General features: G+C 38.0%; 2 protein-coding genes across 2 annotated transcripts; both read left to right on the plus strand.

Moving 5' to 3' along the window:
• Positions 1-8,991: 8,991 nt before the first annotated feature.
• Positions 8,992-9,408, plus strand: LOC110898093. The gene has a single exon (XM_022144825.1). It carries the CDS (start codon positions 8,992-8,994, stop codon positions 9,406-9,408), a length of 417 nt encoding a protein of 138 aa, XP_022000517.1.
• A 12,311-nt stretch (positions 9,409-21,719) lies between these two features.
• Positions 21,720-22,325, plus strand: LOC110897281 (G-type lectin S-receptor-like serine/threonine-protein kinase At5g24080). The gene has a single exon (XM_022144033.2). The coding sequence runs from the start codon at positions 21,720-21,722 to the stop codon at positions 22,323-22,325; it is 606 nt and encodes a 201-aa protein (XP_021999725.2).
• Positions 22,326-25,573: the final 3,248 nt, after the last annotated feature.

The following is a 25,573-nucleotide window of genomic DNA, read 5'->3' on the forward strand; positions in this document are numbered from 1 at the left end:
GTTGATCCTATGCTAGATGACGATGATGAGGACAATGTCATCCCCATTGTTCAGGTCGAGCACCTTCATGATGATCTAGGCATCAGTATTGATTTTGAAATTGCTATACTTGAGGTTGCTCATCCCGATGCTACCACTCTTGAGATCTCATCCTCAGCCCCTGCTTCACCTTCGACACTATCTCCACTTCACTCGCCCGATACAGTGTTACCTCCACCTTCGGAGGTGCTGCCATTCCAGGATGATCCCATTTTGCCCACTACATTTCCAAATTTCCTTCCGATCATCCCTCCTATTACTGGACCATTTCATTACTCACTGGGCGGTACATCTATGCCAGGTGAGCATCTACCCCCACATCCGTTTGCTGGATCTTTTGCTACCTCTGTTACATCTACAGTCAGTTCTCATTATGACCCGTATGATGTCGGGCCATCCACACTGCTCCTAGTTACCCTATGGCGGGTATCCTTCGCAGACTTCAGTTCCTTTGGTTGGAGATCCATATCATGTTCGTACTTCCATGCACAGTACTGTCACATCTCCATCTACATACTTTACAGACTTTCACACACAGCCACCATCGGGCATGGGTCCGTTCGATCCATACCATTCGAGTCACTTGCCTCCATCCACTACTGAGTTTAGACTCATATCAGTCGAGATTCATCTCGGCATCCTTTTCAGTCACATTCGTGAGCTTAGTGCTCAACAGTCTGCTTCTCGAGCACCTATGAGTGCCACTCCATCATCATCCTCATTTCCACCATTACCAACATCATCCCCTCCTCCACCACCGCCGTTACCGATGTCACCTCCACCACCATCTCCACCAGCACCTTCGTTTCCCCCACACCATGCCACACCTCCACCACTTGAGAGGCGTGTTAGAACCATAGAGGAGGAGATGGCATACTTCTGAGGGATCATTGGTGCATCTACACCCCCACCCCCACCTCCACTCTAATCATGGTATGTGGTCGCATTATGAGGTAGGTACCCATAGCAGATTAGAAGACTGTTAGAAGAGATTTTTGAAGATATATATATATATATATATATAATCAACTTGAAGACTACGAAGAACTATGTGAAGAAGGAATCTATTTTGTGTTTGTATTTGTTTATGACATAAATTTTGGAGTAATGTAACTCCTAACTATATTTTTGTTTCTTCACAAACATTTTGTATCAATTTGACAACTATATATATATATGTGTGTATGTATGTGGCACCTCTTCTTTTATGATTTGTTATTGTTGAATTTGTTTGTATGATGACGATTTTGGTATGGTTGTTTTTGCATGAGATATGATCGACTTATCCTATTTTTATGTATGTATGTGTTTTGATGATGTGTTTCATTCTATTTTTGAGCCCTTGAACGACAATATTTATTTTAAATATTTGTCTAAATTCCTCCATATGATTTTCATATGAAGATTCATGGCACCAAGAAGGAGGAATTTACGTGACGTTCAAAATCCTTTACCCATGACTCAAGCTGAGCTTGATGCCTTACTAAACCAACGCATAGCTGATGCTATTGCACAACACGAGGCAACGCGTGCTAACCAAAATGATGGGCCGAGAGTTCAAGTGTCACACCCCGACCACGTAAAACATCAAATCGTGGCGGAAACGTCGGGGAGTGTTGTAACAGAATTATTGTTCCACAACAATTGTAATTTAAATTACATTTTATTCAATAACCAAAGGTGGAATACATTGTCTTAAAGCAAGAACCAAAGAGTACATAACGTAATTAAACTAGTTCTATCTTCATTTTAAGTCTCTAAGGCACAAGTCCGCCCTAGTGTCACGATCTTCCTAAGCGACAGCTCCTGAAAACACATGTGAAAATAGGTACGTCAGCATAAAAATGCCTGTGAGTTACATAGGTTTTATGAAAATAGGATTCAAGACTTAGTTTTCAAGAAATGTTATATGAAAATTTGTCATGGATCTTGTTAAGTGTTTTCTTTTGTAAATCATATGAGAAAGCGATAATAAATCAGATGATATGTATATTTAAAAGAATAATGTATGGTTAAATGGATAACCAAGTAAAATAAGTTGTATAAACATACTGTTTTGTAAAACAAAGTCTTGTGAAAAATATGTTATTTGTGTAAAATGTATAAGTTCAAATTGAAATGATTCAAATAACACTACATTATGTAGTATCACACAGGCACTTATATATAGGTAGTACCAGTGGCGTATCCACCATGCTTGTATTATATTACACATGTATCATTACTTAAATCACTTAAACAAACCACCAATGTATAAAGTTCATGTTTAAACCAATTGTCAAAAGTTCTTGTATAAACCATGTGAAATGATACAAGTCAAAATGTAGTCATGTAATGTGTAACAAATGTTATGTATGGTAAGTAAAGTGTAATCACTTAAACCAAATGTAAAACTGTACAAAACAAAGTGTTTTGAATATATCAAAAAGTTGTGTTTTGCAAAGTAATTGCATGTTTTACTGATACAAACATTTATGCGGTAAGTTAAACGCATACACTCAAGCCTTGAGACAGAAGGATAACCCAAATAAAGGTTATCAAAAGAATGTTTTCGGATTCAGTCATTCCTTTCATCCAAACAAACCTAGGATGTCAGGAATGGGATTTGTCAAGTCCTATGGTACCATTACTTACTACCGAGCGGCGTAGCTAATGTTAATGAACGTATTTAAGTCCCGTTTGAACAAACCAAATGTTATACCAAATGTAAACATGTTGTATGAAAACAATGTACTAAGTATGCTAAGTTAACCTACAAAGTAGAAAAGTCATGTAAATCAATGTGCTAGGATGCTCAGTCAACATACATAGCAAAACATATATGAAATCATGTACTATAAGTGTACTAATGAACATAACAAGTATATGATGTGAAAACATGAAAGTACGAAAGTAACAAGTAGGCACATGTGTTTCACCCCAAAACGTTTGAAAAACAGTAAAAGAGGGGTCTATGTACTCATTTGAGATTGCTCAATAGACTTTAGATATCCACCAAGCAAAGCTAGAACATCACGAAATCAAACGGCACCTAATATAGATAACTACGTTAATAAACGGACCTATTCGGAGGGTCGGGTAGTATGAGGGTTCGTAAACCAAATAAGTGTAAGAACTTATGTAATATGGTTTAACAAAGCCTACATACTAAAACAAAACCTATCCTAAGTGCTTTCGACCTGTTACGACCCATTTAGGTAGCTTATGCTACTTTAACGCGTCGTTCGCGCAAAACGCGTTCGGGACGCTTAACTAGTCCTATGACAAGTAAAATATGCCTTAACATGTCTAATATGGTTGCTAAATCAGTTTAGATGTCAAAAATTATGTTACATAGGCTTAAAAATGAATTTTGGCGAAAAAGGGTATTTTGGTAATTTCCTAAGGCATATAATTTACGCATCATACAACTACTTAAACGATGTGACCATAAGGTATAACCTTGGAAGGTTATTCCCTATACAACTATGGTCACCTAAAGTGTTTGATCGGATCCTAATGTTTGACCAAATGAGTCGGGTTCGAAAGTATAAGCGATTGTTTAGATCGCTTACCTTTACGACCCTAGACAAGCACAAATTTAAAAGTGACGAGCTAAACATGTTAAAACATGTTTAACAAAGTTTAAAAATAGGTTTGATATCAAGACAAAGGGTCTTGATACCCACAAGTAGTTTGGTTACAAAATACGCAAAAATACGCATTTTGACCGAAACTACGACTCGTCACTGAGCCTAGATAACGTGGTAATCAGTAGATATAGTCACTAGGGACTATAACCATCGTGATTATGCTCACTTTATGAAGTTCAAACAAACTTCGGGTTGACCATAAACTGGTCAATGCAGAAAGTCAAACACAGTTTGACTTTAACGCTAAAAACGAATAAAAAGAACGAAGGAATACCCAACTGGTCAATCCGATTTACCCTCAGGTATGAAGTATGAACTCCAACTTAGAGGGCCAAAATCAAATTCGAATGTGGGTTTTGCACAAGTGACTGAAGGGGGTATTTATAGATATGGTAGAGTCGTTAGGATCGTTCCTGGTAATCCGAGATTCAATCACAGCCGTACATATCGAGCCCATTGATTTATAAAACCAGGGGAGCCCCTAGAAATGCCCCAAAACCATTTGCACAAGTGTGGAACAGCTGGATCAAGCTGGAATCACATTCTGCTGAACTGGAGACACCTTACGGACCGTATGGTCCAGCCCTTACGGACCGTATATGGTCTGCAGAACAACAACTTTCAAAAGTTGGCACTTTTAGTCCCTGTGCGCGTATGGTCGTCTTTTGGCACTTCTAACACCCGTCAAACCCACTTTTAAGCTACATAAGGATGTTAAAGCATAGGGAACATGAAACATGCTCAAAAATATGTCGGATGTCGGTTCGTTTGGCCGTACGATTGCGTTGTTCGGTTAATTACGACGGAAGTCGTAACGGACGCAAAAACGGTCCAAATTACGCGACGAATGGATTTTTGACAAGCCAATCACTAAAACTTAATAGTTTAATGATTACATAAATTTTTGGATGCCCGGATGTATTCAGAACGTAAGTTATGAGCGAAAATGCAAACTTATGCACTTTTTGACGCTTTTAGTCCCTGAATGAGCATAAAGTTTATTTTAGCACACCGAACCCCTCAAAGCCTATTTCTAAGCTATGTAAAGGATATTTAGGGTGTGTTTAACTTATGGTCATGTTCCGAAATGTTCGTGACAGTTCAATTTGGCATACTTTCGCAGTTTGTCAATTTTAGTCCCTGTAAGCGAATTAACTTGATTTTGCCATACCAAAGCCTTCAAAACTTATTTCTACGTTATGTAAATGTTATTTAAGGTATGTTAAGCATCTGTTGATGTTCTGGAGTATTTTTCGCGTTAAACTGATTAAGTTTACGCACCAGTTTGTGTATAATTATCCAGAAAGCGATATAGAGTTTGAAATTAAATAAAAACCAAAACATGAAAAATGTCAAACATAAACAAACAAACATTGGGATCAAATAACTTTATTTCATTGATAACTGAACTGTTTACAATGATTACAAGCACAGATGTCACATCAAGCTCCACCAGTAGCCCAATATCCTGTTAACGGTTGGTCACTCATAACCTTTCAAAGGAATTCTCATTAATATTTATTTGTGAAATATATATTTTTGACAATTTGAGAAGCAACATTTTAGGATGCACGTATAAATAATTTCTTGATTGTAAACCCTTGAATTTTGATGGCACGGATGGTGCCATGGCATTCGTCCGTTGGACGGAGAAAATGGATTCTGTCATTCGCATGAGCAACTGTACCCCAAATCAGACTGTGTTATATGTCTCGGGTATGTTCATGGCTGAAGCCTTGTCTTGGTGGAATCTACAAGTACAAATTTTGGGAGACGCAGCCGCTTATGCCATCACATGGGATAGACTGAAGGAGATGATGAGAGAGATCTATTGTTAGAGAGCGGAGTTACAAATGTTAGAAACGGAGTTTTGGAATCTAACAATGGACGGACCAGATATTTATGGGTATACACAACGATTCCATGACCTTTCACGAGTAGTTCCTTATATGGTAACTCCGGAGTCTAAACGAGTTGAAAGGTATATTTGGGGATTGGCACCCCAGATCCGAAGTATAGTCACGTCTTCACATCCTACCACAGTCACTGAGGCCATCACAATCTCCGTTAGTCTAACCGAAGAAGTGAAGTGGATGAATAAATTTGACAAAAAGGGTACTGAGAAAACGAAGGAAAAAACAAGTAGAATCCACTTCACATGACAATAAGCGGAAATTCTCACAATTCAAGAAGGGATCCCAATCGAACAATAAGAAAAAGGAGAACGCCCCCCCCCCCCCCAAAGAGAATGGGGAAGGCATTCGTAGCAGCAGCAGAAACGGAATCGAAAGGTTATGTGGGGAATGCACCAAAGTGCAACAGATGCGGGTATCATCACACGGGTAGTTGCCGAACTATCAAGTGTGACAAGTGCGGAAAGATGGGGCACCGCACCGAAAAATGCTGGGGTAACAACAAGGTGGTTAAGAAAGAAGGAGGTAGCAAAAACGATATCGAACGAGGGCAAAATCAAGGAAGGACTGTCCCAAAGAAAACAAAGGCCGTGGATGAGCCTTTGTGATTGGAGCTAAAGAAGCGCGACAGGATCCCAACGTAATCATCGGTACGTTCCCTGTCAACGAACATTTCGCTTCTATTTTATTTGATACCGGTGCAGATTTTAGTTTTATTTCTTTAGAATTTAAAGATATGATTGGACTTAAGTCAACTAAACTAGATGTTCTATTCACTATCGAATTAGCGAATGGAAAAGTGATTGAATCCGATAAAATTGTTAAATGATGTTCCTTAGAACTAGGAGGACGAAAATTCAAAATTAACCTAATGCCCGTTCAACTAGGTAGTTTTGATATTGTAGTTGGAATGGATTGGCTATCCACCAACCAAGCCGAATTCGTATGTTACGACAATATCATTCGAATCCCCCTTCCTAATAACGAGAAACTTCTTGTTCACGGTGAGAAAAACGAAATGCCATTACGAATTATTTCCTGTATGAAAGCCCGAAAGTGCCTACGAATTGGATGTATAACATTCTTAGCACACATAGTTGACAAAAAGGCCAAGGAGCTAAAACTCGAGGAAATCCCGGTTACGAAGGAATTCCCTGAAGTCTTTCTAGAAGACTTGCCGAGAGCACCCACAACGACAAGTCGAATTCCGAATAGACTTAATTCCAGGTGCCGCACCTGTGGCAAAGTCTCCGTACCGATTAGCTCCTTCGGAAATGCAAGAATTGTGCACACAACTTCAAGAGTTGTTGGATAAAGGTTTCATCAGGCCAAGCTACTCACCCTGGGGAGCTCTAGTGTTGTTCATGAAGAAGAATGACGGAAGTTTTAGGATGTGCATACATTATCAGGAGCTGAATAAACTCACAATCAAGAATCGGTATCCATTACCGAGGATTGATGATCTATTCAATCAACTACAAGGATCGAGCTATTATTCGAAGATCGATTTGAGATCAGGATACCATCAACTCAGGATTCAAGATGAAAGTGTTCCAAAAATGGCATTTCGAACTCGCTACGGTCATTATGAGTTCCTTATCATGCCGTTTGGCTTAACAAATGCACCAACGGTGTTCATGGATTTAATGAATCGCGTGTGCAAACCCTACCTTGACAAATTTGTGATAGTGTTTATCGATGATATATTGATATATTCACGAAACAAAGACGAACACGAGCACCATCTTAGAACTATTCTCTAGTTGTTGAAAAAGGAGAAACTGTATGCAAAATTTTCTAAATGCGAATTTTGGCTTCGTGAAGTTCAATTTCTTGGACACGTAGTCAACGATAAAGGCATACACGTTGATCCATCCTAAATTGAGGCCATAAAGAATTGGAGTGCACCAAAGACATCGACCGAAATATGTCAATTCCTTGGATTGGATGGTTATTATCGAAGATTTATTGATAATTTTTCAAAGATTGCTCAATCACTCACTTCTCTCACTCAAAAAGATAAGAAATTTGAATGGGGAGAAAAACAAGAAGCAGCTTTTCAATTGCTTAAAGACAAACTCTGTAATGCACCAATTCTATCACTTCAAGACGGTACAGATGATTTCGTAGTCTATTGTGACGCCTCACGACAAGGGTTAGGATGCGTGTTGAAGCAAGGGGAGAAAGTTATTTCATACGCATCACGCCAACTAAAGATACACCAAAGGAACTATACCACACATGACCTAGAGTTAGGTACAGTGATATTTGCACTAAAAATTTGGCGTCGTTACCTTTATGGAACCAAATGCACGATAATCACAGATCATAAGTGTCTTCAACATATATTTAACCAGAAAGAGTTAAATATGTGACAAAGAAGATGGGTAGAATTGTTGAATGACTACGATTGCGAGATCAAATATCATCCGGGCAAAGCGAACGTTGTCACGAATGCATTAAGTCGAAAAGAACGAGTTAAACCTTTGCGTGTGCGATCCTTCAGGCTCACAATTCATAACAACCTTACCTCTCGAATTCGTGATGCTCACCAAGAAGCATTGAAAGATGAAAACTTCAAAGCATAATTGCTTAGAGGTATGGAAAAACAATTAGAGCCGAAAGAGAACGGAGCCTTATATTTCATGAACAGAATTTGGATTCCTCATTTTGGTGGTCTTCGAGGCCTAATTCTTGATGAGGCTCATAAATCCAAGTATTCGATACATCCTGGAGCAGATAAGATGTATCACGACCTCAAGGAATTTTATTGGTGGCCTAATATCAAAGGTGATATTGCGACATATGTTGAAAAATGTCTAACATGTGCTAAAATTAAGGTTGAGTACCAAAAACCTTCTGGATTGCTACAACAACCCGAAATCCCTAACTGGAAATGGGAACATATTTCCATGGATTTTATAACTAAATTGCCTAGGACTTCTCGTGGTCACGACATGATTTGGGTAATCCTCGACCGATGAACCAAGTCAGCTCACTTCTTGCCTATCGTGAGAAAGATAGTACTGAGAAGTTAGCTGAAATCTATCTCAAAGAAATTGTAGCAAGACATGGTGTACCTGTGTCGATAATCTCTGACCGAGACGGTCATTTTATATCAAGGATTTGGCAGTCATTCCAAAAGGCCTTCGGATCCCAATTAAATTTGAGCACGACCTTTCATCCCCAAACTGATAGCCAAAGCGAACGCATAATTCAAACTCTAGAAGATATGTTGCGCGCTTGTGTGATGGATTTAGGTGGAAATTGGGATACTCACTTGCCTTTAATGGAGTTCTCATACAATAACAGTTATCACACGAGTATTAAAGTCGCACCATTCGAAGTGTTATATGGCCGCAAGTGTCGATCTCCGCTATGTTTGGCGGAACTAGGCGACAAACAAAATGTTAGGTCCTGAGTTAGTTCAAGAAACTACCGATAAAATATTCAAGATTCGAGACCGTATCAAGGCGGATCGAGACAGACAGAAAAGCTACGCGGACAGACACCGCAAACCATTGTCTTTTGAGGTTGGAGACAAGGTGTTGCTAAAAGTCTCGCCGTGGAACGGCGTAGCTAGATTCGGTAAGCAAGGGAAGCTTAGCCCGAGATACATAGGACCATACGAAATCTTGGAAAAGATTGGAAACGTCGCCTGCAAGTTAAAACTGCCAGAAACACTCAGTAGCGTTCACGACACTTTCCATGTGTCGAATTCGAAAAAGTGTCTCTCGGATGAATCACTTATTATTCCCCCAGACGAAATCCGTGTAGATGATAAACTCGATTTCATCGAAGAACCTGTTGAGGTTTTGGATTAAAAAAATTCATAAAACGAGGAGAAGGCGTATCAAACTAATTAAAGTCCGATGGAACTCGAAATGAGGACCCGAGTTCACATGGGAACGAGAAATCAAAAAGAAGTACCCTCATTTGTTTAAGAAAGTCCCAACAAAGAGTAACGCAACCTAAAATTTCGGGACGAAATTTTCTTTTACAGGGGGAGAATGTGACAATCGGCAAAATTCCGGTAATTCCGTACAACCTGAACAACTATTTCAACTATTAAAGTCTTAAAAGTCTAGGAATTACAAAAAAAAAAAATCATAGTGAATTATGATAACAAATCTGTTGCGATTGGAAACAATATCCTAGACTAACAATTGGAACGTGAATAAACGATACTTGTCAGTACTAATCGCGGTATAGTCTGAAACGATGAAAACAAGACATACAGATATGTCTACAAAAATATTCTATAAAAAGCTTTGTCCAAAAATAATATGTGCCTTATTATTTAGAAAATCCCAATTAAAAACGAAATTGTCCAAAGTCCACAGAAAAATACAGCAATCCTGTGGAAGTGTACAGCATTCCGTAGAACAAAACAGTAACCGTCTGAAAACCCGAAAATAAATATTATTTTAGATAAATAATATAATGGGTATTAAAAACGACACAAAATTTGCAATTGGATTTTATTGCGTTAAGCTGTACGGCTAGTTTAGTAAATCGCCAGACAGCAAAGCCGGTACCGAAACCGTGTCAAAAATAATAAAATTTTTAGTCCAAAAACTTGGATTAATTATTTGCATAATAAAACATGTGCAAAAATAATTTTTGTCGTGTATTTACTCAAACAAAACACGGTGTCAGCATTTAACTCGGTACAGGACCCGAACCGACTTTTTCTCCCGAACTACAAACTAAAAACTTTGGTGAACTAATTTTACCTATTGTCACACTACTTTAAAATATTAGAGCTTAAAACCTTGTAGATATTTTTATATAAAATTTCAAATTTCTAAAAATTCCTAAAGATTGTAGTTTAAGTAAAGTTTTTATAAAAAAATAAACAAACCCTCCCCCGCCCCCCATAGCTGATTTTCGGTCCTAAGTGGGTCCCCCACGTAAGCACAATCATCACTAATGTGTTGTGTTGGGACAAGGAGATGATGATTAGTGTTGTATGCAAGAATCAATGTGAACTAAAACCTTCTCTACAGTCCACCACCTTCCATAATCCCCAAAAACCTTCAACATTTACCACATTCCTCTCTCTCTCTCTTCCAAAAATCAGCTAGACCAAACTCCCCTTCACTTCATCTCCTTTCATTCTTCAAACTCAAGAATACATGCTCATATGGTTCATGGATGAAACAAGATACTAGGGAGTTTGGCAAAAATAAGGAATAAAGTTTCCTTTTCGGGAAAGTTAAGAACTATATCATGTTCATGCTACTTCTGTTGACAATTTTTGATGGATATTGATATTTGATGATGTTTTGTGTTGAAATAAATTGAAAACAAGTTTTATAGAAACTTGGGGAAAAATCCATATTTCAAACAAAACTATGGCAAAACTTTATAAATTATGTTATGTTTAAAAAGTTGTTAAAACAAAGAAGTATGTAACTAGAACAACTATTTGAGGTCTTTGAACATGGTTAAACAAATTTTGGACAAAGTTACAAATTCATATATTATAAAAGGATTTCTAAACAAAAGTGACAAGTATATATTTTTGGATAAAATATGTACTTTCAAAAATATTCATCAAGTATCATAAGTATATATATATTTTTTGATGTGTACGTTATATGTTAATTCAAGTAGGACCAAATGCAAATGAACTTGAAAAACGAAATGAAATGTCAATCCTTGGACACGAACACACAAATGGACAAATTCGGACACTATTAGACAATATGGACTTTTGGACAAAATAAAATGGCACAAACGAAACAAAAGGTAAAAACGAGATGGACGACACGAAAGGGACAAACGAGACGAATAAACCAAGCCGAAACATAGAAAATGGTCATAACAAAATAGGAGCCGTCAAAAAAACTTATGCACTAAAAAGGTTCATATATGACATAAGTAATAAACAGGCAAAATGGCCCAAACCAAATGGACTAAAATGACATTTAACTCTTTATAAAAATACAAGTATTACTATTATTTTTTACTAGCCCGAAATCTTGTAAACTAAAAAAAGGGTCCATAAATAAAATCGGGCTAGAGTCCATTTCTCATAAATAAAATTTGGGCTAGGCCCACTTTTACAAAACAATGGACTAAAAATATATTTTTAGTCAAAATTGGGCTAAAGCCCACCCAACAAAATACTTGGACTAAAAACCCAATTTTTGTAAATTATTATGGACTAGATACATTTTTGGAAAATAATTTGGGCTTGGCCCATTCTTACATAACTTATTTGGGATAAGTCCACAATTATAAACTAAATTGGGCTAGGCCCACTTTTACAAAAGAGTTTTGGGCTAAGGCCCACTCCTACAAGTTAATTTGGGCTAGGCCCATAGACACCAAATACACAAAATGGACTTAACATCTAATACATAAATTAAGCCCATTCAAAAACAAATCAAACAGAATATATATATATATATATATATATATATATATATATATATATATATATACAAGGAAGTCATATATATACGAAAACACAATAAAGATAGCAAATAATTACGAGAAACTAAAAACGAAATACAAGATGAAATACTTGTACGATAAACAAACACAAACCTAAGTGTCTAATGAGATTAGAACACTTGTAGGTTGAGTAATGAACCACGAACAAGGAATCAAATAGAGATTTACACAGAACGCAAATCTGTGAGTTCATGTCTCCCCTTTTACTTTGAATGTTTATAGTTTTAAACTTTCGGGGATGTATACATGTTACAAATAGTATGATGATACGATGAAACTATTTTGATCACATGTAGATAGGTGTTTAAAATAAAGGGACCATTAATGAATAAACAAGTACCGAGGAACAAATGAATAGATCTATTTGGGTTTTGGCAAGCCCCACTCTTAACGGCAACGATAACCACGATCGTTAAGAGTGCCTTTGTGTCCAAACTAGTGTCGTTGACACACACGATAAATTTTCAAGGTTTGGTTGCCTCCTATTCTGGCATACATATTAGTGTCCTTGCAAAACACTAATGATCATACGATTTTTCATCATACCATACAAAAACGAATTTTACTACTTCAAATGTTTTGGAGACTCATTTGATGCGAAAACAAAATAACATGAATTCACTCAACTTTTGTTGACGTTTTCAAAATTAACATGTATTACAGGAGATTAGTGGACGACTTTGGGAAAAATATGTTCAAGTTGTTATCAAGAACGCAAGCTTTTGAGATGTCATCCGTTTTCAATTGTTATGTTGTGTGAAACTATTTTAAACTTTGAATAATGTGGTTAATGTTGTAGTTGTTTTAATTCCAAACAAGATGTTGGTATTGTAAATAATGGTTTCAAAACAAATGTATGGATGAACATCTTTTTATGGTTTTAATATGTTGTTTACTCGATTGATTGTAACGATTGCCGCTCTCGTCACACCTCGCAATATGCTTCCGCATAAACCGAAAATTGGGGTGTGACAGCAGTAGTACCGCCAGAGCTGGCTCGAGGATCCGAAGAATAACTTGGAAAGAGCAAGAAAAAGATCAGAGATTTGCACAGAATTGTAAGCATTCACTGTGTTGTTGCTGGTGTGTTTCTGCAGTGGGTATGATGATGTATTTATACAGCAACTGCGTTGAAACAACCAAAACCGAATTAAATGAGAGGAAAAAAGTGCATTAAACGTCTTCAATTCATTTTAATTCGTCATTTAATTCTTAGCCAAAACCGTTGACTCTTCTGTTTCAAATGCTTAAATAAAGCTGCTCTGTCATTAAATGTCTGGAAGTTTCTCTCTCTCGCGCGCGCACGCAGGACAGGCATTCTGGTGCGCGCGCGCCACTTTGGCTCACTTTCATGCGCTCCTGGTGTTCACCACTCATGCGCTCGAGGTCTTCACCACTGAAACTTTGACTTAAACATGACTTTTTGAAATAAAATGAAGTACTTGTCCACGTAGGGACTAAAAAGGAAATACTTGTCCTCACAGGGACTAAAAGAGAAGACATATCCATGCATGGACTTTTGGAATAACAATACATCATGATAAATAAAAGAAAGCCTTCACTAGTCTTTGCGACATGGGGTGCTATTGGGATGGTGGTACGAACAATGGTTACATTTGGGATACGGCCCAATGTAGTTTCTCTTTGGTGGTTCAGTGGTGGTGATGACAGCTACTGTTTGAATAGGCTGAGGGTTTGGCAGAGTAACAACCACACAGTTTTGACCAGAAGTCTTCCGTTTCTTGTTCTTGTTTTTCTTGGTTGGCTGAAAGGGTGAGGGTTCAACAGTGGTGGTGTCGGTGGTAGCTTGGTATGCATTTTTCGATGAAACCTTGTCGGAGGTTCCATGAAGAATGCAATTGTTGTTGAGTTCAGTGGCTAAACGGTACACATCTTTGAGGGTTGGGGGAGAGGCAGAAACGACGTGGTTCATCAGGGTGGGTGGAAGGCAACGGATGTACTTGGAAACGACCTTTTCGACAGTGTCTACTTGACAAGGGCAGAGAGCACTGTGTTGTTTGAAGCATGCTGTCAGACCAGCGTTGTCGTTCCCAACTTGCTTCAAATTCATAAATTCATTTTCTAGTTTTTCAAGCTCGTGGGGAGGACAAAACTCGTCCTTCATTACTTGCTTCAGTTCATCCAGGGCAAGGCGTGAGCGACGTCGCTTCCTCGCTTGTTACACTCGGAGGTCCACCATTCGAGAGCTCTCGAACGGAACACCCCAGTAGCGTTCAAGGTTTTCAGGTTGTCAGGGCAACCACTTTGAAGGAAGGTTAGTTCGATAGAATCGAACCAGTTCAGCAGGGCAGTGGCACCATCATTGCTAGTGAACTCAAGTGCTTTACAGGCCATAAACTGCTTAAACTGGAACGTCGCTCTAGGTGTTCCCACCTTCGAATCGACGGAACCATGGGGTGAGTCAGGGTTTGGTTGGATCTTGCTAACGATGTCGGGTATGACCTTAGCCATGAACTTCATGCATTCTTTGTTTGACATCATGTTAGAGTTGGAGTTAGAACCCTTATTGGTCTTCTTGAAGAGACTGTGGGAATACATCTAAAGAATCGAAAGAGAGGGAAAGAATAAGACTTGATCCTAATTCAAAATAAAGTTTTTTCATGTATTAGCATGTAATTATCATGTGGCGCGTATGATTCATATAAATTGCATGTATGCAACAAGTATTCACAAGGTATATCACGTATGAATGAGTAAAAGAGTATAACTTTAGTTTGTTCACAAGAATTATTATTGTTTTTGATTGCGAGAGACGTGCGAATCGTGTATCGATTTTGAAATGAATGGGGTAACAAGTATAAAATCACACATAACTTGAAGTAACATAAAAAAGAGTCTCAATAAAACATTGGATTGTTTTGGGTTTGGAGACTTCAACTATTCCAAAGTGAATCGAAAGTCCTTTCAAATTAGGGAAACATGCTTTGGTCTATAAGTAAGATATTCTCGTCGAAAAGCGATTAACCGTATCTTACACTTACAGTTCCTACACGTCCCTAATCAATTGAAACAAACGAAACTTTGGCGGGATTGAAAATCGAGGAATGGGACTTAATCGGCAAGATGCGGGTTTCACCACTAACTTGACAATTTCGTACCCTAAGTGTGGTTGGTACTCGTCGGGTCAAAATTAATTTCGACACTTTGACGAGGGTCCACTAGAATTAGAATTGGAAATTTACCATCAAGATGTGGATTTCACTCCTAACTTGATGTCGTAATTTCGTGCAAAAATAGAATAAGCGGGATGAGAGTCGTTTACCAAATTATGGGTTTCACACCTATTTTGGTAAATTCATCTCGTTTGTATTACGAGCGTCTTCAAGTCTTCAAGTGTATTATGTAAAATGTCTTAGGAAAGACATGTGGTAAGTATTAAGAAAAAAGAAGAGGAAGAAGCAAAAAGGAAGAATAAACATTTTAAACAAGTAGCAAGAATGGTCAAACGTATGGTACCTACTATAGACTAGGTCGAACATGGAAATTCTACGTAATTCCTTATAGTTATGGCTGTGATACCAATCAGTCACACCCTAACCGATGGCGGAAACATCGGAGTGAGATGAACGAGATTGCTTAAAGACTTCATAACATTATGTAACAATAATTAAGTTCAAAACCGATTTCATTCGGAATCATAAATTTTCAATTAAAATGAAAGAAATACAAGTACAACATTGAAATAGCAAAATACAACAACAATAACATAACAAAATATTCAAATCTAGTATTTTGAGCGTGTTTCTAAGTCGTCCTACTAGATTCATCATGGAGCATCATCATCAACCTGTAACATGTTAAAAATAATGGTTCAACGCAAAAGCATTGGCGTGTACACAAGTTTGTATATACATAGCATAAGTATATAAAGAATTACTCGAATCCACATGGCAAAATTGTATACAAGGTTAACTAGCATGCAATACTAAATGTCAAATCCAAGTATCCACAAGAATTATATGCATCCCTAGCCACTAAAGTGACGAGACTGTTTATGAATAATAAGCTTAACAATACCTTGACGTGCGGCGTGCAACTCCTATAGTGCAAAATATGTTAAGTTGGGGCTAGCTAAGTTAATGACAAAACACATGTATGTATCTAGCATGAACCTAAGCATAACAATAAGCATGTATAACGGATTGAGAGATTAAAGTATGTTTGTGTGTGTGTTTGCGTATTTTGTAAGTTAACATGTTATAACCTAAATTGTGTAAAAAGGAAAACGGGTCAAGTGTACTCACGGTGTTGCAAGCATCCACTTGGTAATTCCGTGAAGAGTTGATCATTTGAGGATGGAACACCGAGTTCTCCTACACGAGAAAACATAGGTGTGTGAGTATTCGGATGATAAAGGAGGATTTGGATTCGGAATTTAAATATCAAAAAGTACGTATATGTGAAACTAATATCCAAGTTCTAAGAGTTTGTTTATGACACCATAATTAGTGGTTTCATGGGTCCCAAATTGCCCATTGGAATCATTACAAGAACTCTAGAGTCTTTGATATAATAGCTTAGGTTTATGATGGTTAATTATGGTTTGATTAACACCACAAACTCAGCCATGTTTTATATAATTATATATAGTTTATATAGTAATAATACATCCTAAAACTAAGTCCAATCACGTATTGTCATATAGCATCTTTTATGTTAAGCATGAAGGTTAGAAAACATCATTATAAAATTCACCACTACACACACCATCATGAAGATGGTCGGAGGGTCATGAATAAAAATAACGTAAACCTAATCTAACAAGTTATAAAAGTGTTTAAATGAAGGAGTGGAACTTAGTTTGGAAGGCCAAAGCCTCCATTTGTTCACACTTTACAAGTCACAAGTTCATCATATGGAAGATGATGACTTGTGCTTGTTTTCATCATTTGATTAGTAAGTATAAATAGAAAATATGTGAGCGTTTGAATTCATAACTTGGATGGTAATCACCCTAATACAAACCCACAATCATAGACTTGATTGTGAGCTTGATGGGAACAAGATTCCGTCAAGTTATTTAACATAAAATGAACATACAAGAAGATGAACACAAAATAGAAAGTTTAAGGTACTTTGGACCTCAAATATGGTGAGGTTTCACCTTAGATTACCTAAGTAATCTTGTGAAACCCTACCTAGAGGTTATCCAAGTGCCAAGAAAGAAGAAATGAGTAGAGAAGTGTAAGAGAGTTGAGTTAGAACTCACTTAGAAAGTCTTGAACTTTCTGATTATAATATGAGAATTGTTGCTATTTGAGAGTGTTTTAGTGAAGATTGAAGTGTTTGTAAAGTGAAAAATGAGTTTAGGATGTGTGGGTTTTATAGTTGAGGTTTAGGGTAAGAGTTAAGTGTAATTAAGAGGTAGTTGCAACCATAAGAAACACACAAATGACCAATAGTTTAGCTGATTATAATTTTCTGCAGATTCTGGTCCCTGGCGGGCCACGACGGAGGAGCTGGGTGCCGGTTGCGGGGCGCGACGGCCTTCGGCCACGAAACTTATTTGATTTTTGTCATTTTCAGTCCCTAATGTTTATTTATGTTATGTTTTGATGTGTTTTAAGTATAAAAGGCATAGTAGAAGGTGATTTTATGTATACTAAACATACAACCAAGTATGTAAATCATGAATAAGTATCGTAAACATTCAGTGATGTAAAAACATGCGTGAAAAGTGTATAAATTGTGTATGTATGATATGTATTTGCAAGTTTAATACGTGTTTACAAGAACAATGAATAAGGTATCACATGTATAATGAATTTAAACGTATAAGCATGCATGAATAAGTAAAGCATAAATTGTAAGAAATGATGAATTTTATTATGATCAAAGTCTCGGATTTTACAATGATACAATGAAATATGAATACAAGTTTCCAAAAATAGAAGTACAAGATAAGCTTTCTAACTAAGGAATGTTGCGAAAAAGCGGAGCGTTACAGTCTCCCCTTCTTTAGAAATTTCGTCCCGAAATTTAGGAAGATGCAACGAACAGATGCAGATACTTAGCCTTCATATCACTTTCGAGTTCCCAAGTAAACTTATCGCCACGTTTTCCTTCCCATCGAACCTTGATGATCTCGACAGGTTTCTCCACGAAGTGCAAAGTCTCGTTACTTTGAAGATCTTTGAGTGAAACTTGAAGTCCTTCTTCAGCTAGACATTTCTTTATGTTTGAGACGTGGAAGACTAGATGAATGTTGTTGAGTTCTTCAGGTAGGTCCAGTGGATACGCTACCTTGCCAATCCTTTTGAGAATCTGGAAAGGACCTACGTAGCGAGGTGCGAGTTTGTCGCAACCCCCGACCCCTACCCCGGGAGTGGGAGGCCGCGAGCCAGCCAGATGGTATTGGTGTTTATTAATTTGGCAGCGGAAATGAGACATCAGGACCGTAGTTAGGATATATTATCAGAGTTTCAAAACACCAAACTTTATAATAAATAAATGGTATAAAACTCAAGTTTCATTGATAATACATTTATTGGGATAAATCCTAATTATTTGAAAACATAATCTCCTTTTTATTTAGGTAACTTTTATAGCCACTTCTTTAAACTTTCAGTGCTCCATAACTGGTTTCTACTGGCTTCACATTAAGTTATCTAAAACGCGTTTTAAAAAGATTTTGTCAGCAAAAAATATTAGCGAGTGCATCCCAGTTTAATCAAAACAAGCTTTTATACCTTTACAGTATTGAGAGCGATTACAATGTTTATATATACCAATATACTCATTTATACTCATTCAGTATTTGTCATGTTCATAGTTCCATGACGGTGGTCATGTTACTCATTGGCTAACTCGTCGTCCAATAGTAACAGAATACAAGTAGTGTATACAAAACCCCACATACCGGCTGCAATTGTAGAATACAAAGACTCAATCACGGTAAGTATAATTTAAAACATTTAAGGTTTTGGTAAAACAATTTGGTAGAAAAAGAGAATAACTCACATTGTTGACTTAGGTGTTTCTATAGCTTCCTGGTGGTGTTCCTGATTATAGTCTATTAAAAATAAACAACGCACACGTGTTAGTAAAATAACCCAAATTACATTATCCATACAAAACGAGACAGAACTCCAACGAACTTAGTCAGGTAGAGCCTCGACATGCGTTACGGAGCCCTAGATCAATCGGGTAGGGTAACAGATTTGTGATTGGGGTTAAAATACTTACAACGAGGCAGAGCTTCGTGTTTTAGGGGTATTATATCGAGCAATACTTTGCTATAATAGGGACAGAGAGAAAAAGAAAATGAGCGACTGAAGACTGAGGCCTTCGACCCCTTTTATAGGCTGATCAGGGGTGGCTCGCGCCCCGCGACCCACTGTGGTCGGCCCTTCGCGGCCCACGAGGGACTAGACTAGGGCTTAGTCTTGGTTAGTCACAAGTGTATGTCATCCGGGTGTCGTGCCACGTGGCATGCTGTGGTTTCTCCAGCATACACTCGGTCGCGCCCCGCGACACTCCTGGAGATCTTGCTCACGGCCCGCGAGTGACCAGTATTATTTGTTTTATTTGTTTTTTTGTTAAAATTAAAGTTATACGTGTCCGTTTACGAGTATTCGGGGTATAACTAGAGCGTTTAGGGGTGTTTTTTAGGGTTGTTTCCCTTTCTTACCAAAACGAACTACGAATTCCAAAGGTTTGCGATGCTTGTCAGCGTAACTCTTTTGTCGGCTTCTGGCTTTAGCAAGTTCTCTCGAACCTATAAAATATTGTCCGTTGTCTCTTGTATAAGCTCGAGACCGGTGATTTGAGCTTCTCCGATCTCGTGCCAACAAATAGGCGAATGACACTTACAACCATACAATGCTTCAAAAGGTGCCATTTGAATTCTCATGTGATAACTGTTGTTATACGAGAATTCGATCAAAGGCAAGTGTATATTCCAGTTGCCACCAAAATCGATTACGCATGAACGAAGCATATCCTCTAGAGTTTGGATAGTAGGTTCGGTTTGTCCGTCAGACTGAGGATGAAAAGCGGTGCTAAGGTTAAGAAGAGTACCCATAACGGATTGAAAAGTTTGCCAAAGACGAGACGTGAAGCGACCATCACGATCAGAAATGATGTCAATGGGGATACCATGACAACAAATGATTTCATACGTGTAGATACGAGCCAATCTCTCGACTTTGTAATCTTCACGAATGGGGAGAAAGTGAGCGGATTTGGTCAATCGGTCAATGGTCACCCAAATATTATCATGACCTGAAGAAGTACGGGAAAGTTTGGTGATAAAGTCCATCGCAATCCTCTCCCATTTCCAGACAGGAATTTCTGGTTGTTCGAGCAAGCCAGAGGGACGTTATCTTACTATCTTGGTATTGAGGTTACGCATGAAGAATTTGGTATTTCAATTAAACAAAAAGCATATACCAAGAAGAATATAATCGAAACTGCTATATTAGATTGTAACCCAACGAATATTTTAGAATTGGGGATGAAGTTAACTAAGGATGAAGGCGGTATACTGTTGGATGCTATGGGGTATAGAGGACTTGTATGTCTTCGTTATATGTTGCATACGATACTCGATTTATCTTACTTTGTTGGAATTGTGAAGCATGTGGGGCATATATGGTGATACACCAATTACATGATCTTCTAATAAACAAAAGATGGTGGGCTTATCATCTTGTGAAACCAAGTTCAAGGCTACCACGACTGCGCTTGTTAAGCCATTTGGTTAAGAGGTCTTTAAAGTGAAATCACGGGAAGAAAAGTGCGACAAGTGGTTATATGAGTTGATAGTAAATCCAGTGTAGTACTTATGAAAAATCTGATATTTCATGGTCGAAGCAAGCATATTGACATGAGATACTTTTTCATTCGAAAATGTGTCAAGAAGGGGCATGTTTTATTTTTATTTTTTATTCTCTTAATATATAATAAAAAACTAGAAATTACATCGAGATAGAAGATAAACAGGGTTTGATCTAGTACATTTGTGGAGATGAGCAATGCCAAGATACAATGACTAAGCCACTCGTGAGAATCATGTATACATAAATGCGAGACCTACATTGTGTTGAAGACCTCCAGATTTCAAGTCTAAAATTAGTGGTGATTGTTGGCCGATACCGGCTAATGCCCTGGCTTGAACTCACGGGCTGCGATGATAGGCCGGTTCCGAGCACATGCATATTGGTCTCAAGTAATCAATTAATTAAACCAATTTGAGATAAACCAAATGAGTTGTATGTGATTTATAATAGCTAATTAGATTATTATTAGATAATTATGGGGTTTTATTTATTATCTAATTAGGAGTTTGAGTTAAATCTTTAGTTAAACCTAGTCATAACCTAATCAAAGTTTTGATTTTGGTCATGAGAGTTAAATTAGTTTTAAGCTTTTTTTTCTGGATCAATAATACTAAAGACCTATTTCCTAAACTATGTGTTACTCGTTTTAAGTTTATCTATTACAGACTTGAAAACACTAGTTTGGATGATGAAGACTTTAACAGATTTCTAAGGTTGATACCACAAGAGATCCGAACACAGTTTTGTCCATTCAATATCAGGATACTTTAAATTACAATAGTAAACGACCGACTACATTTTTTCGAATCCTATAAATACAAGGCTTCATATGCATTCATCTTCAATTCTTTCTATTCTATTCATCAGCCATGAATACACCATTAATTTCTAGTTTTCTCCTTGCTCTCTTTCTCATCTCATCTTGCTACTCAGTCACTGCCCAGCCCTTCGACTACCCTACCGCAAAACTTTCCACTACATGGACCAACAAAGAGTCCGCACCCCACTCCGTAACCTTCACAGACGGCTCAACGGTCCGAGCCATCCTCCTTAGAGGATCATTCGGATTTAAGTTTGCCTGTGGGTTCTACTGCAACGGGACCTGCGACACTTACCTCTTCGCAGTCTTCATAGTCCAAACCAACAGCGGGTCGGGTATTGTTGGACCGGCTATCGCGTTCCCTCAAATTGTTTGGTCAGCAAACCGAAACCATCCTGTTAAACTCGGTGCAAAACTAAACCTTAACAAAGCCGGAGATTTAGTGCTCCGTGATGCCGATGGTAGCCTTGTTTGGTCTACCAACACAGCTGGAAAACAAGTTACTGGCATGCAAATAACCGATACTGGAAACCTAGTATTGGTTGATGCTCGTAAGAAGATTGTTTGGCAATCTTTGTTGGATAATCTTGATGTGATGGGTCGACCGGGTACGGGTCAGCGGGCCGGATCTAAACTGGGTTGGATAGAAAAATGACCGTGGGTCAAGTGAGGAATTGGTCAGCCGATTTAGGTGGAATATGGCTCGTTTATTTAGCAAGTAAATTGGGGAACACGTGGGATAGTGGAAGACTTGGAGGTTGTTTTCTTTACGTACATGTAGGACTAGTTGTTGCATGTTTATTTTTCTATTTAAGTTGAAGTCCAAGTCTAAATAGATGTAGCTCTCATAATTATTTTTCAGTTAATACAAAAATAGTCGAACACTTTGTTCAAGTGTGTGTGTTTATAACCAGGGCCTGAACCAACAATTGGTATCAGAGCAAGGTCGTCAAGCTACGAGTGCTGGTTTGAGAGTCGTGTTCGGAGAAGGGGGTGCAGCCCTCTAAACCGCAGAGAAAGAAATGCATAGGCCGGGCTGAAGAATGAAAAGAAAGAAGAAAGAGGCGATTCAATCGCTAGAAAGAAAGTGCTGATCTAGGTCAGCGAAACAGAAAGAAAGAATGGCTGATTGAAATCAGCAAAGTAAGAAGAAAGAAGTCGCGAACGACGTGAGAAAGAAGAGTCGTCGCCAGAAAGAAAGAACGCGAACGACGTGAGAAAGAAGAGTCGTCGCCAGAAAGAAAGAATGCGAAAGAAGACCGTAGCAGCGCCGCGAGAAAGAGAAAGAGGATAGTGGCTGCTGCCGACCAGACCGAAAGAACGTAAGACCAAGAGAGACCATTGCCGGAAAGGAGATACCGGCATAAGAAAGAAGAGACCAGTGAGAAAAGACCGAAGCCGTAATAGACCGAATGGCTTGAAAGAAAGACCGAAGAACTCGCTGGTGAAAAGAAAGAGAAGACCGTTGTTACTGGAGAAGAAGAACGAAAGCCGTAACAGACCGAACGGCCAAGATCGAAGCAGTTCTTCTTGCCGGAAGAGAAAGAACGTAGACCGAAACAAAGTGTTTCTTTCAGGAAGAAAGCTTATACCAAGACCGTAGGAGAATACCGTGACCGCGGTTTGTTCGAGAAAAAGCCAGATCGAACCTTCAAAGAAAGAAGACTGAGAAGAAGAAGGTACATGCAAAGAGGTGGTGATAAAAAAAAAGAGAGACGTGGCTGATGTGTGCTGTTGTTCGAGAAAAGCTTATACCAAGACCGTAGGAGAATACCGTGACCGCGGTTTGTTCGAGAAAAAGCCAGATCGAACCTTCAAAGAAAGAAGACTGAGAAGAAGAAGGTACATGCAAAGAGGTGGTGATAAAAAAAAAGAGAGACGTGGCTGATGTGTGCTGTTGTTTTCAAAGGAGAACAATGGTGGTGTTTGTATGGTGTATGAAAAGAAAAAATCAAAGTTCATTTGAATTTTGGTAATAGCCATGAAACAACAAAACAAAAGGTTGGTTGGAAAATTCCAATCGAACATTAGCAAGAAAATGAAAGCAAGGAAGAGCAAGAACTAACTGCAAGAGGCAGGCATGTTTTAGCAAGAAGTTAGCAAGTTAAGCAAGTAATCTGACCCGTCTGGTTCGAATAGCATGTCAGCAAGGAGATTCGAAACAATTAGCAAGAAAGAATCACAATGATCCCGATAGAAAGAGAAGCATGAACGAGAGCTAGAAAGAACCAACATCAAGATTATGGGGGTGAATGTTGGATAATCTTGATGTGATGGGTCGACCGGGTACGGGTCAGCGGGCCGGATCTAAACTGGGTTGGATAGAAAAATGACCGTGGGTCAAGTGAGGAATTGGTCAGCCGATTTAGGTGGAATATGGCTCGTTTATTTAGCAAGTAAATTGGGGAACACGTGGGATAGTGGAAGACTTGGAGGTTGTTTTCTTTACGTACATGTAGGACTAGTTGTTGCATGTTTATTTTTCTATTTAAGTTGAAGTCCAAGTCTAAATAGATGTAGCTCTCATAATTATTTTTCAGTTAATACAAAAATAGTCGAACACTTTGTTCAAGTGTGTGTGTTTATAACCAGGGCCTGAACCAACAATCTTTTGATCACCCGACAGACAGTTTGGTACCTGGGCAAAAACTGTTTGAAGGACAGAAGCTGGTTGCTAGTGTTTCTTCAACAAATTGGAGGAAAGGTTTGTATTCTGTTGAGGTTACTAATAAGGGTTTGTTTGGTTATCTTGAAACAAAACAACGTCGAGTTTATTACAAGTATGTGGTCAATGGGCCTGATAGAAGTAAACAAAGAAGTTATGTTAGGTTCCTCAATGGAAGTTTGGCTTTGTTCATTCATTCAGCCGAGCCGAGTCGTCCGGATGGTGTGATTCGGGTGCCGCTAGCATCATCGGCTCAGTATATGAAACTAATGCCCGATGGGCATTTGAAAGTGTTGGAATGGAGTTGGCAGTCTGGGTGGCGGGTGGTGGCTGATTTGTTTGGAGTTCGTCGCCGGAGTATGTAACGGATATTTTATGGGATGGTTTGGAGACTACTACTTGAAGACATCATTGTTGCTTTTGTGTGTAATAAAGGGATGATAGTTGATCACCGTACGTGTTAATTTGTTGTATACTTTGTCAAGTGTTAAGTCTGAATAAGTTAAATAAACGCAGTAATTTGTTGTAATACATTTGGTGGCACTACTACATGAATGATTAAAAGATGTTATTGTATGTTCAAAAGATACGGTGTCTTTCCCAAAATCACATCTTATATTTGTTTTGAAAGTCATAAATAAAATGTTAATAATTAAAAATAAGTGTTAAATAAATACTAGTATTGACTAATAAAATAAAAGTTAATAATAACAATAATAATAAATAAGTAAATACTAACCATATATCTATGATTGATTTTTTCTCTATTAACGATATAGAATAAGGTAATATAGAAAAGTTTTCATATATAGTGTTAGTAATAATAAATAAATAAATTTCTTATAATAAACAAATTATTTTTTATATGAATACAAATAGGTCCGTTAAAAGTGCTCATGTTCGTTCGGAAATTGCTCGGAATATGCTTATTTGATTTGAGGCTCGGTTGTAAACGTGGTGCTCTGCTTGGTTCGGTTCATTTAAGTATGAAGACATTGGTTCGGGAATTGAGGATTTTGTTGTGTATTGTGATGCCTCGCATACAGGCATGAGTTGTGTGCTTATGAAGAAAGGCAAAGCATATGCATCACAGCAATTAAAAGTGCACGAAAGGATTTACACCATCCATAACTTGGAGTTGGGTGCCGTTGTATTTGCACTAAGTTGTGGAGAAATTACTTATATGGCACGAAGTGTATTATTTTCACTGACCATAAAAGTCTCCAACATCTGTTTAA

Source organism: Helianthus annuus, chromosome 13, assembly GCF_002127325.2.
Source record: "Helianthus annuus cultivar XRQ/B chromosome 13, HanXRQr2.0-SUNRISE, whole genome shotgun sequence".
NCBI lineage: Eukaryota > Viridiplantae > Streptophyta > Magnoliopsida > Asterales > Asteraceae > Helianthus > Helianthus annuus.